Consider the following 14,178-nt stretch of genomic DNA (forward strand, 5'->3'; position numbering starts at 1 on the left):
TAATGACAAACCCCACTCACCCACTCCATGCCCTGAAGGTGATCAAGAGCAGCATCTTCAGCCAGAGGCTGATTGCACCAATGTGCAAAACGGAGAGATACAGGAAGTCCTGTTTACCAGCTGCTATAAGACTTTATAATGAGCATAAATAACTGCACTTTTTTTAAATTAATTGTATTTTAACTTGTATTTTAACGTATTTTAACTTGTTATGTATGAAAGCGTGGTGTTATGTTTGTCTTGAAGCTGTCGTGGCACTGTAATTTCCTGAAAAGGATTATTAAAGGAATAATCTAATCTAATTCTTATTAAAACTCTGATCTTGTACGTGTGTATATGTGGGTGTCTTTACATCTTTGCAAAAAAACTATGGAGTAACGATATTCCGGTTGACATTTTTCCCGTCGAGGCCAGGAGCACCTTATCTGAACAATTCATGCTTTATTTCTCGACATTACTGGTTAAAGTTTAAAAACATCAAAAGGTTTGGAATTTTAAATGACTAGTTTTGGACCCCTTCCCCCGCCCCGGGTTGTTCACACCCCTCCTATCCTATCCAACACCATTAGTTCATATCACATTTGCTTCAAGTAGAGCCCATTTCCTGTCCATGAGCAACCCCTATTTTCCATCAAACAATTGGCATTTTGTGTGAAATGCTCGGAATATTTCTAGATCAAAAGTAATATTTGATTATATCATGACTTGAATGATTACAATACTGAATTAAATAAGGCAGTTGCATACAGATGATCAGGAAACATTGCAATAAATCATTCTCAGCAAGGCAAAAATAGACATATTACTCAACTGGTTTTCAACTCATTGGTCATGAATAATAAAATAGCTTTTAACAACTAAATTACTCAAAAGCAATTTGATATTTCTTCCATGAATGTTTGACCAAGTTTCTAAATTATTTTCCTTCAACTTTGCCTTCTTATGGTTTTACAACCTGTCCAGTGAAAAGGATGGTTTCTATAAATAAGTCAGAACAGAAAAGCAGTTAGAGGATACATCATAGCAAGTTATCATTGTTCATAAGTTTATGTGATAGGAGCAAAATAAGACCATTCGGCCCATCAATTCTATTACTCTGCCACTCAATCTTGGCTGATCTATCTTTCCCTCTTAACCCCATTCTGCTGCCTTCTCCCCATAACCCCCAACACCTGTACTAATCAAGAATCTATCTATCTCTACCTCAAAAATATCCATTGACTTGGCTTCCACAACCTTCTGTGGCAATGAATTCCACAGATTCACCACCCTCTGATTAAAGAAATTTCTCCCCATCCCCTTCTTAAAAGGAACACATTTTAATCCTGAGGCTACGACCTCTGATCTAGACTCTCCCCATATTGTAGTTAAGCAGACCACAAATGCATGGATTTAAGGTTATTTAGTTTGAACATTCTTCTTCTAAACAGAATTATAGTTTTTGTTTGATGGATACCAATCTCCTAAATTAACGTTCTATCTAATCACGACCTTTATGGACCCACAGGTTCTGGGGCATGTGCAGATATTCGGAGCAATCCAAAAACAATTAATTCTCTTATAAAGGATTCACATCCTGCAACAAAATACTGGATATTGTCCAGAGCTGTGGGGAATAACGGATTTCAAACAGAAGCAGGAAAACATCAAACAAATACCACCAAGGAGATTGGATGTGGAAGGGAGTTCGAAGAACATGCAATGAAGTAGAACTTTACAAGAACAAGTATATAAAACCATTAAATCCAAATTAGTAAGTGGTGAACTGTGCAAGAGGCACAGACTGGGGCCAAGCGATTACAATTGGAATTACGATATTGAAGCATATCCTGTCAAAATTAACATTATCTTGACTGATATACTCTGGTTAAAACATTTAATGAGTAAAAATGTTTTTGTCGACCAGCACCTTCAGAGAATGGTGTTTCAAATGGCCAAGTCTCACCATTTTTGGGAAATTCATTTTATAGAAAAATATACCAGAAATAGGTAGTTACTTATACCAATTTAATGTTTATATTTCCTTCGCCTTATCACAGTTAGCAGGCTCATTGACTGGAAGTCCTTGGAAAGAGTGAAGATAATAAATAGAGCTTCGAGACATAGCACGGAAACAGGCCCCCTCGGCCCGACCATTATTCACCCGTACACTAGTTCTATGCCCTACACACTAGGGACAATTTACAGAAGCCAACTAACCAACACACCTGTATGGTTTGGGATGTTGGAGGAAACCAGAGTGCCTGGAGGTATCTCACAAGGTCACACGGAGAACGTACAAACTCCACAAAGACAGCACCCGAAGTCAGGATCAAACCCAGGTCTCTAGCGCTGTGAGGCAGCAACTCCACCACTGTGCGCACCCAATTATGCAATTGCTTACAATGGTCATTAAGACAAGAGGAAGAAAGTTTAGGACAGACCAGAAAAAATTGCAAACCTATTTCCAGTAGTTTCAGAACATGCCAAATGTTGAAGCAAAATACATAGATTCTGAAGGAAATTTCTGCAGTGCAAGAAAGATTATGCGACTATGAAAGAAACTCAGAGACATGTTATAGTGATGCAACATTCTACAAATTATGTTATTGATGACAATTTAGCAATCCGGGGCGACAGTAGGACTGTTCATTTCCAGCACCTCATTCATTTTTAAGAGCATTGACTACATGCAATGCCCTTCCCTGTCACTAGATGTCCTAGTTGACCACTTTTCTGAAACGGTTTAAGGAGATCTTATGACTGAATCTGCTGATAATTTCTAGCATAACATTTTTATTTTAGATTTCCATCTTATGCAGCATTTTACTTTTATGAATCGATTAATCAAGGGCGGCACGGTGGCACAGCAGTAGAGTTGCTGCCTAACAGCGCTTACAGTGCCAGAGACACGGGTTCGATCCCGACTACGGGTGCTCCCTGTATGCAGTTTGCTTGTTCTCTCAGTGACCGCGTGGGTTTTCTCTGAGACCTTCGGTTTCCTCAAACAGTTCAAAGAAATGCAGGTTTTTAAGGTTAATTGGCTTGGTATAAATGAAAATTGTCCCTGCTGGAGGTTAGCGACAATGTGCCGGGATCGCTGGTCGGCGCAGTTTTGGTGGGATGAAGGGCCCTTTTCAACGCTGCGCCTCTAGACTAAACTAAACCAAAGAATCTATTATTTTTACCAAATTATAATCAAAGATTTTTTACCTGTTTTTTTATGCCAGATGATATAAAGAAAGGGTCTATTTGCTGTAAATTGAGGAGGCAACATCTTCATAAGAAACATTGCAGCTGTAACGGAAACAACACTATTATCAGTTTCACAGTAGTTGGGAGCAATCCGACCATCATGTATGCATTGAGCAAAGCAGATCAAAGCTACATATATATCCTGCAGTTTTACTTTAAAAATTGTTTTTATGTGTAAAATTGCAATCTTAAATTGTGCTACTGTATATTCTTAAAGATACCTGCAGTTAGTACATAATACCAAGCTGTCGACAGAGTCCCACTCTGCTTTCACAAGTGCTAGTTTTTGGCCCATGTGGAAGTTTACTGGTGATCATTAGTAATTCACCAAATGCTGCCATATCACAGAGTAAAAGCTGTCACCTAGACAACTGGTCAAAACAAATAGCTGCTCAATAATCCTTGAAATAAAGGCTGGGAAGCCCATGTTTAGACATGTTGAATGCATGCAGTTGTTCTCTAGGGTATGAGAGCCTAGAACTAGAGGGCATAGGTTTAAGGTGTGGTGGAAGGGTGGGGGGGGGGGGGGGGGTAAAGATTTATAGAGGGACTCAAGTGGCAAGGTTTACCACAGAGAGAAGTGCACATATGGAACGAACTATCAGAGGAAGAGGGTGATGCAGGTACAGGAGCGACATTCGAAACAGCTTTTATCCACGAGCAGTAGATCTGCTCAACAGCCAAAAGTCCGTAGCCTCTTTTTTTACTCTGGTACTTTATTTTCACATGTTAAAATATAATGTTTTATTTTTAATTGTCTGCTATGTATCGTGTTTTTATCCTTTTGTGAGCAAAGCACCAAGATAAATTCATTGTATGTATACATACTTGGCTAATAAAATTGTATTCAATTCAATTCAAAAAGACATTTGGACAGCTACATGGATAGGAAAGATTCAGAGTGATATGGATATAATGCCATTCATAAATGATATCCTTGCTTCTTTCTGCAAGATAGTATACATCTTAGATCAACTTGGCCAAAATAACAACTTCCATCTGGAGAGTTGGTTTTAGCCAAACTGATCATCATCATTCAATGACAAAATATATTAAAATTATTCGAATAGCACTTTACTTTGGTCTAAGTTTACAATGCTGGCATACTTGCCTGTCATTGCAGAGGCCTCCGTACCCCCCTCGTTTACTTCAATTTTAGCCTTATGTAGGATTTGGGAAACATACAGACCACGAACCTCTGCAAGAGATTGTCACAATTTATTTGCAAAGCAAATATATTTTTACAAAGCTATTCAAACAATAAATACTACTTACCAGAAATGTCTCCAGGAATGAGTGGGTTAACATGACTGTTTGACAGCGCTGGGCCTCTATTCGCTGGAATTTCGAAGGATGAGGGGATACGTCATTGAAATTTACAAAATAGTGAAAGGCCTGGATAGAGTGGAGAGGATGTTTTCACTAGTGGGAGAGTCTAGGACCAGAGGTCATACCCTCAGAATTAAAGGACGTTCGTTAGGAAAGAGATGAGGAGGAATTTCTTCAGAAGGTGATGAATCTGTGGAATGCATCGCCATGGAAGGCTGTAGAGGTGAAGGCAATAGATATTTTTAAGGAAGAAATATATACATTCTTGATTAGTACGGGTGTCGGGGTGGAACAAGTTATGGGGAAAAGGCAGGAGAATGCAGTTAGGAGGGAGAGATAGATCAGCCATGATTGAATGACGGAGTAGACTTGATGGGCCGAATGGCCTAATTCTGCTCCCATCACATTAACTTACTAGAGAGCTTTTTGAAATTTGCTTTGTCTTGATCAAATATATTTGTGATTCCAAGAGGCGCAAGTAGTTCCTCCAATTTAGTCTCTGACTCAGCAGCGAATCTACAAATAAAACATGCAGATTGAAAAAAGTTAGTTCAGCATTTGGAGCCAGCTGAATCTACTGGAGGATGCAGAAAGGTCAATTGGAAATATTTTATATGTATCCAATTTCTACACAGGTTTGCATTTCACAGAGTAGTTTAGTTAATTGTCCCATGTACAGAGAAAAGCTTTTTTTGTTGTGGGCAATCCGGTCAGCGGAAAGACAATCCTGTACATAATTACTATCAAGCCGTTCACACGGTGTGCAGATACAGGATAAAGGGAATAACATTTACTGCAAGATAAAGTCCAGTAACGTTTGATTAAAGATAGTCCAAGGGTCTCCAATGAGGGAAATGGTAGGTTAGGACTTTTCTCTAGTTGATGATAGGATGGTTCAGTTGTTTGACAACAGCCGAAGAGAAACTGTCCCCAAATCTAGCGTGCGTTGTCACACTTTTGTACCTCATGTTTGATGGAAGAGGGGAGAAGAAGGAGTGACCAAGGTATGTCTCGTCCTTGATTATTCTGGTGGCCTTGCTGAGGCAGTGTGAAGTGTAGATGGAATCAATGGAAGGGAGGTAGGTTTGTGTTATGGTCTGGGCTGGGTCCACAATTTCTTGCGGACTTGGATGGAGCTGTTCCCAAACCATGCTATGATGCATCCAGATAGAATGCTTTCTCCGGCACATCTTGAGTATGCCTCAATATATAACAGATTTCAAATAGGGCCAAATATTTCTTGCTCACCTAGGGATAGTAACGTCAACTTTCATTATTTTCATGATTTTCTTCCACGCATTTATACTATTTACATTGATGTGAGGAGTTATTTCAGTGAGTGCGGTGCTACTATCCACTGGAAGGATAAAAAACATGCAGGCTTCCCCAATGTATGGTAGCTGGAGAACATTATATTCAACGTTCTGAGGCGTACTGGCCATACCTATAAAACAAAGGCAAATCATCTCAAAATTTGAAGACAAGTTTCTTGTACAGCAGTAAATCTCCCTGTTCAAAGTATGGAACACAGTTGTGTGCTATCATTAGCAATATAGAAACAAAGGTTAGATTAAATATTAGTGCCCAATAAGTCCCTCACCCCCAGAAAAAAGAGTGTGGATACCGGCCCAACTTGCCCACGCCGACCATCTTGTCCCAGCTACACTAGTCCCACTTGCCTGCATGTGGCTCATATCCCCCCAAACCTGTCCTATCCATGTACCTGTCTAACTGTTTCTTAAACGTTGAGATAGTCCCTGCCTCAACTACCTCCTCTTACGGCAGCTTGTTCCATACACCCACCACCCTTTGTGTGAAAAGGTTACCCCTCACATTCCTATTAAATCTTTTCACCTTCGCCTGAAACCCATGTCCTCTGGTCTTTGATTCCCCTGGCACAATTGAGGGAGTTTGCAATTTCCACGACCCTATTACATGGGAAACAAGTCGACAGTGACGGCGGTTCTTCTCCAGAAGGCCACACGCCGTAGAACGTACCCTGGATGAAGTTGAGGCAGCGAATACTCAAGTTACTTTGGGAAAGGGATGGCGACTCCGACATACCCAAAAACTAATTCACGCAAGGGCTCATGAAACGTAACCCTTGTGTAAGTCAGAGAGCACCTTACAAATGCACTCCACCACAGCAAGACTTAAATGAGAGAAAGTGAGCTGCTTGCCACCATTGATACTGAAAATTACTTCATAAATTACTCGTGACCCCAGGTACCCATCACGCCCATCCTTGTTAAATACCTCCGCTCAGTCCATCGTAACCTACCTGATCTCCCGGTGGCTCAGTACTTTAACTCTCCCTCCCATTCCCAATCTGACTTTTCCGTCCTGGGCCTCCTCAATTGTCAGAGTGAGGCCCAGCGCAAATTGGAGGAACAGCACCTCATATTTTGCTTGGTTAGTTTACACCCCAGCGGTATGAACATTGACTTCCCTAACTTCAAATAGCCCTTGCTTTCCCTCTCCATCCCCTTCCCCTTTCCAGTTCTCCCACTAGTCTTACTGTCTTCCCCTACATTCTGTCCATAGATAGATTGTTTTTCTTTTGATTCAAGAAAAGTTGAGACCATTTTTGTAAAATAATTGACAACAAAATAATTTTTAAAGCATTTTTGCAACTCTGACGTCGTGATGTATAGAAGTCCATTTGTTGGAGCAAACCCAGACAAATCACTTCAGGCAGAGGTCTGTTTACATTCATGTTTGTCTGATATGTTGTTACTTGGCCATTGAAGTGGTTTGAAATTCATGGAATGCAGGCTACAAATAATAGTTTCAGCGTTAACAATGAAATTCAATCAGATGTTAATCTAAAAAATTAATCTTTGAAATGTAATGCACTCTTTAAGATGTATTAAGTCAATGGAGACAGAAATATCAATTGTTTAAAAATGAAGTCTTACACAAAAACAAACTGCTGAAAAAGTAAAAAGAGCTGTCCGTGAAATTAACTGTTAACTAAGAATCAAGACACAGGGGGGGGGGGGGCACGGGTAGGGACACGGTGAGGGACACAGAGAAACAATAACATTCAATGCTATGAAAAAAGAAAGAAACAATGCTTTAATCCACAGCGGGGAGGCGGGGCCAGGAGTCAGGTGTGGGGGGGGGGGGCGGGGCCGGGAGCCAGATGGGCCTCGATTGGGCCTCGATTGGGCCTCGATTGGTGGGCTTGTGGGCATTGTGACGTCAACAGCTGGCAAGCGGCTATTATTTTTTTTAAAGTGAGTTATGTGAACAATTTTATTCAAAATCTGGGGAAATAATTGACCAAGTTTAGAGAGGAGTGGATTTCTGAAATCAAAACGTAAATCACTAGTGAAATATGTAAAACTCTCCCTGTTTTTCCATTTGGTTTTCGAGGAGATACGTTTCAAAGGCAAAATGATACACACCCACACACACACACACACACACACACACACACACACACACACACACACACACACACACACACACACACACACACACACACACACACACACACACACACACACACACACACACACACACACTCACACACACAGTTTTAAAAGTATATAGATAGATAGGTATACTAAACCAAGTGGGACCCATTGGGTCCCATTCCCTTAAGGTAATATTCCACCACTCATGTCACTCCCTCCCTCCCTCCCTCCATAACCCCTCTCCCCTCCTTACCCCTTCTCTCCCTCTATCTCCCTGATCCCCCACTCCTCACCCTCCCTATCCCACTCCCCCACTAAACACAATGTTTAAATAACATTTCTCCTCCCCTCTCCACTCCCTCTCTCTTCTTACAACAATGTAACAAATCTCTGATTGCACTTATATTTGGTAACATTGTAACAGACAAGGCAAGTTTTAGCGAAAGGTTTGATTTTTTAAAGTGAAAAGTTATTTTTTTATAGTTTAAAATGTTTAAAATATAGTTTAAAATGTGATTAACTTGTAAAATATAACATCAATCTGAATGGAATGCTGCTGTGTTATTTAAAACAGAAATTTTCATGTAAATTAGATTCCATTGTGATATCATTGTGGGGTGGAACACTGTTGATGGGCAGTTTATGTAAATAAGATCCCATTGTGACGTCATACACTGCTAACTGCCAATGCAGATGGATTTTTTTTGTCAAACTGGGGTTTTATAAAGTTTAAAATGTCAATAACATAAAATGTACCATCAATCTGAACGAAACTTGATACAACACAACACAGTACAATGGTGCGTAATGTGGTCCAACAATCGAAGCGCTATCGTGTACTGTTTTGGCGTAATTTCAGAACGAGACAGACAGACAGACAGACAGACAGACAGACAGACAGACAGACAGACAGACAGACAGACAGACAGACAGACAGACAGACAAACAAGATAAGAGTTTCAGTAATATACTTGACCAAATGGGACCCATTGGGTCCCTGTCACATAGGAGGACTGGTCCCCCAATGCAACCTGTACCCAAACGCCGCAATATTCCAACACTCACCCATTCCACAATATTCCAGCACTCACCCATAGCCCCCAAGTGTGCAGGGACGTATCCCCCAACACTGCTTCAAGGACTTTAAAAAATAATGCAATTGCTCCCCCCCCCCTCCTGTTCAGCTAAAGGTTTGCTGGAAGGACTGAGTGTTCCTCGATTGCAACTTTGTTGGAAGCTGGGCCAGCAAGGATTTGGATTCCCAATAGCTGCTAAATTTTTCTTAAACTTGAATTTCTAAAGTTAAAAATTATGAATAACTTGTAAAATATAACATCAATCTGAACGAAACTTGATACAAACCATCACAGGCCAATGGTGAGTACGATGGTGCAAACATTTTAGCGCTATCATGTTTTGGCATAATTTTAAGATCACGTGGGCAAACACGCATAGATAGATAGATAGATAGAAACAAGATGAGTGTTTAAGTAATATATAGATAGATAGATAGATAGATAGATAGATAGATAGATAATACTTATAGTTTGTTACAAACTAAAATCCTAGAGTCAGAAATTCAAAAGATACATTAATTGGCAAATTAAAATCCATGAGGGTATATTTTATGGCTTGGGCAAAGTACTGCTCTGTTAGCTAGCTTAAACATGATACCATTCTGTTAGACTTACCAAGCATGAATTTTGAACTTTGGAACATCATGGGAACTTGATACACGTTTCCATCAGCTCCAGTGAAATCTTGCACATTCGTCTTTGTTACGTCAAATTTAGATTTCCACGCACCCTTAAAATATATTGCGTTGGCGACGACAAGCTTGGTAGCTTCATCGAGAGTGCTTGGGGAAATTATCTCTGTGATCATACCTAAAGAATCAAACCACATCGTAAAGCAGGGGTCGGCAACCCACGGCCCCCGGGCCGTATCCGGCCCGTAACTCGAAATCGCAGGCTTTTTTTTCCCCTCAATCATCCGGCCCGCAGGCTTCAGTCATCTCCGGTACCTGGAATGTTTAACAAAGAACTGCAGATGCGGGGAAATTTGAAGATAGAAAAAAATGCTGGAGTGAGTTTCTCCAGCATTTATTTCTAGCTCCGGTACCTGGAAGGTGATTTTCAGACTGAGGGTCAGGTGAAACACTGAAAAATTGCTGCCCGTTGCCCTGCGTGAGGCCGGGCTCTTCCGCCCAGGCCCAGGCACAGTGACGCAAGGATGCAAGGAGGCCTGCGCTGGCGGGGGCAATGGCCTAGTGCCGAGCTCTGGTTTTACCGCATCCTGCACAAAACCACCGGCATGGCCGCGCACCTTCTGTGTCTGGGCTTCACTGCCGGGATCGAGGTTGTCAGTAGGCCGGGGACGAGTGAGTGTGAGTATTTGAGCTCAGTGCTCCGGGTGGCATTGTCGAAGGGGCGCGATCTATGTGAACATGTGATTGATGCCTGCCATCCGGGGCAGGATGGGGGTAGGATCCATGTACACACGAGATAGATATGGCCCGCCATCCACTCACAGACATGTGTCCTGGCCCCTTGGCAGAAAAGGGTGCCGAACCTCTGTTGTAAAGGGAACTTCAGATAACACAGGGCTTTCAACCTTTTTAAAACTAAATGATGATTACAAAAGGTGTTTGAGTTAAAAAGGTGGCACCATTTTGCAGCTGCCGGAGCTACTACCTCACAGTGCCAGAGACCCAGGTTTGATCCCGACTTTGGGTCCTGTCTGGAGTTTGCACAATTTCCCCCAAGACCACCTGGGTTTCCTCCGGGTGCTCCAGTTTCCTCCCACATCCCAAGGATGTGCAGGTTTGCAGGTTTGTAGGTTTGTTGCCTCATGAGGGGAGTTGATGCAAAAGTGGGATAACAGAACTAGTGTGAACGGGTGATCGATGGTCAGCATGGATTCAGTGGGCTGAAGGGCCTCTTTCCATTCTACATCTCCAAACTCTAAAGTTTGACATTATACTGAGAATCTTTAAACAGAGTCATAATTGCTAAAATAATGCAGGTACACAAATAAAACTTGGATAAAATTGAGAAATTAAAAATGCATGCAACCGTGACGAGAAGCACACATATATAAAAAATATCAAATATTTTCAAAGTTCATTCATTCCTGCTATACTTGGACACGTACGTAGATAGGATGGGTGTTGGGGGATAAGGGGAGAAGGCAGCAGAATGGGGTTAGGAGGGAGAGATAGATCAGCCATGATTGAATGGCAGAGTAGACGATGAGCCGAATACAGCACCTTTGGTACGATAATTAGATTTATGGAAGATGTACCTTTAGTATGAGAATCACCCCATTTGTTGATTATTGATGCAGCTGCTTCAGATTCAGCAAAATTCACATTTGTCGGCTCAGCTTGATAGATTTTAGAACACTGCTCAATAAAGCTTTTTTTTAATACAAGGTCACTTGGTACAAATATTCCATTAGCAAAAGCAACGACATCCTCACTTTTGCCTGCAGTTAATGACTTGTGTACCTTTTTGAGCCGTTTATAAGTACCTGGAAAGAAAATCAATATAGAAAAGCTGTTAACTTGGAAAACTTCAGTACCCATTTCTAAATCATATACCATTCAAATCTGAGGCACTTGGTTACTAAAGAGAAACAAATGTCCAATATTTACATAGAACAGTACTGCCAGGGCCGGCCTTAAGCCGATTTGACCGATTGCTCCCAATTGGGCCCTGCGTCTAATGGGGGCCCCGCACTAATGTTCCGTATTTCGTACGGAAATACGAATTCTCTTTGTTAAATAAAGATTTTTATTTTAATTCGCCATCCGGATTTTTTTTTTTAAACGAACATGTATAACAACGGCTGCACGGCCATCAGACACAAACGATTTGTTAACTCGTACTGTTTGCATTTCTTAACATGAAGTAGTTAACAAGTTGTTATACAACGTCATCAATCTGCATCCATCCGCATTCCTCAGTAAATGTTATTGTGTTATGAATGAGTATTATTGACGCCATGTTCCTTTGAATAAAATTCACGCGGCGTCAATAATACTTGTTTAAAACACAATTACATTTACTGAGGAATGTAGATCGATGACACATTGAGAATTTCTTTAAACTCACCATCATGAGTGAGGGCCCCAGATCGCGAGAAGGGGCTTCTTCCTGGTGTGCAGGTTAGTCATTCAGCTACCGACCCACATTGTGTTTCTCTGTGTTTTGCTCTCTCTCTCCCTCCCTCTCTCTCTCGCGCTCTCTCTCCCGCTCCCCATCTCGTCTCTCTGCCTAGCATGTCCAAACCCTTAATAATCTTATATGTTTCAATAAGATATCCTGTCATCCCTCTAAATTGCAGAGTGTACAGGCCCAGCCGCCCCATTCTCTCAGCATATGACAGTCCCAACATCCCTGGAATTAACCTTGTGAACCTAAGCTGCACTCCCTCAACAGCAAGAATGTCCTTCCTCAAATTTGGAGACCAAAACTGCACACAATACTCCAGGTGTGGTCTCACTAGGGCCCTGTACAACTGCAGGAGGACCTCTTTCCTCCTATACTCAACTCCTCTAGTTATGAAAGTTTAGTTTTGCTTTCTTCACTGCCTGCTGAACCTGCCTTTCATTGACCGATGAATAAGGACCCCCAGATCCCGTTGTATAAAAGGACGTTTCTTTAGGAAGGTGACTAGGAGGAATTTCTTTAGTCAGAGTGTGGTGAATCTGTGGAATTCATTGCCACAGAAGGCGATGAAGGAAGAGATAGATGGATTTTTGATTAGTACAGGTGTCAGGGAATTTGGGGAGAAGGCAAGAAAATTGAGTTAAGAGGGAAAGATAGATCAGCCATTATTGAATGGCAGAGTAGACAGTATGGGCCAAATGGTGTATTTCTACTATCATTTAGTACCTATGATCATAGATGGAAAATTAGGCCATTTTCTCCTTCCCCACCCCATATCCTTTGTCACCCTTACTAATCAAGAATCAATAAATCTCTGCTTTAAAAATACCCAATGGCTTTGCCTCTACAGCCATCTGTGACAATGATTTGCAAAGATTCACCACCCTCTGGCTAAAGAAATTCCTCCTCATCTCAGTTCCAAGGCACATTCCTTTATTCTGACGCTGTGCCCCCAGTCCTAGACTCTCCCACTACTGGAAACATCAGAAAAATGTCGCAAAGAACCTTCTCCAATAAAAAATTTGAGAGTAATGCCCAAAGAAGATAGTATTCCTGGTGGATAGTTTGCAAAAATAAAAATCAACAACTGCAAAGAAATATATTGCAAAGACATCAACGCTAAATTGAAAAAAAAAGTCATTTCAATAAAATCTCAAATTAGAAAGTCCTATTGAACATGTTCAGATAGGAAGAAGGAAGGTTATGGTTGGTATAACAAGACACTAGTTAAACAAACCATGTTGGCTGTATTTCAAAACCTCGTTCAATTGCTTTCTTGTTGCTCCATCAGCTCCAAATTGCAGTATCCAAAGCAATGATACCATTCCATGTGGAGACATGACAATGTTTTCTGTTGGTTGGGCCTTGGTAACCTGATCGAAAATCTTCATCCCCAAATCCGACCCAACGTCCGATGTTTTCGACTTTCCCAATAGGCAGGGAAATGACCCCACAGCCACACACAGGGCAATCAAAATATTCATGTTCCTCATTGCAATTCCAATTCTAAACCAGAACAGTATCTGCAAAAAGAAAGTCTGGGTTTTTACACATGTAATGTTTAAATTATTCTAACACTATTTCACAAAGATTTCAAAAAATGAGTATGGGAACAAAGTTCAGAACTCACTGGATAAATAAGAAGTCATCTGGCACAGTTTACTGATGTAAAAAAACAAACCATATTCAACATAAATCCAACTTATTCTAAAGTGTTAGTGCTAAAGATCTATCTATACATAACAAATTCTGATCTTGTGCTCTTCCGGTTTGCATTTTTTTCTCTTTGCGCAACAATGGTACACAACAGCACTGCAATTCTTCCCCACCATACTCACAATTCTCCCGTGCTCAAGTGCACCAAGTTTTGTTCCAATCGATGGTGTAGTTTCTAAGTTATTAAGGTTTGAAAATCTTAAAAACTGCGCATGCACTGATTGGTCTCTTCTCCTGTCAGTGACCGGCGCACAGATTGGTCTCCTGTCCTTTCATTCACCGGCGGCGCCCGGCTCGCCCAGCGT

The 14,178-nt window shown here is 41.1% G+C and overlaps 1 protein-coding gene across 1 annotated transcript; it reads right to left on the reverse strand.

Annotated features, from left to right (window-relative positions):
• Positions 1-1,493: 1,493 nt before the first annotated feature.
• Positions 1,494-13,674, reverse strand: LOC116980115 (glia-derived nexin-like). The gene is made up of 7 exons (XM_033032225.1): positions 13,395-13,674; positions 11,289-11,516; positions 9,677-9,871; positions 5,812-6,007; positions 4,979-5,079; positions 4,346-4,432; positions 1,494-1,606 (listed from the first exon to the last, which is right to left on the reverse strand). The coding sequence occupies exons 1-7, from the start codon at positions 13,648-13,650 to the stop codon at positions 1,494-1,496; spliced, it is 1,176 nt and encodes a 391-aa protein (XP_032888116.1). The 5' UTR covers positions 13,651-13,674.
• Between the last annotated feature and the right edge of the window lie 504 nt (positions 13,675-14,178).

This window comes from Amblyraja radiata, chromosome 13 (genome assembly GCF_010909765.2).
Source record: "Amblyraja radiata isolate CabotCenter1 chromosome 13, sAmbRad1.1.pri, whole genome shotgun sequence".
Classification (NCBI taxonomy): domain Eukaryota; kingdom Metazoa; phylum Chordata; class Chondrichthyes; order Rajiformes; family Rajidae; genus Amblyraja; species Amblyraja radiata.

Bases quoted from the DNA above. Each gene is read 5' to 3' on its own strand.
- LOC116980115 (XM_033032225.1), bottom strand. From the start codon at position 13,650: ATGAGGAACATGAATATTTTGATTGCCCTGTGTGTGGCTGTGGGGTCA. The intron at 9,872-11,288 runs GTACATCTTCCA...TTGATTCTTTAG, and splicing joins GGGTGATTCTCATACTAAAG to GTATGATCACAGAGATAATT. The intron at 4,433-4,978 runs GTAAGTTAATGT...AATCTCTTGCAG, and splicing joins AAATTTCAAAAAGCTCTCTA to AGGTTCGTGGTCTGTATGTT.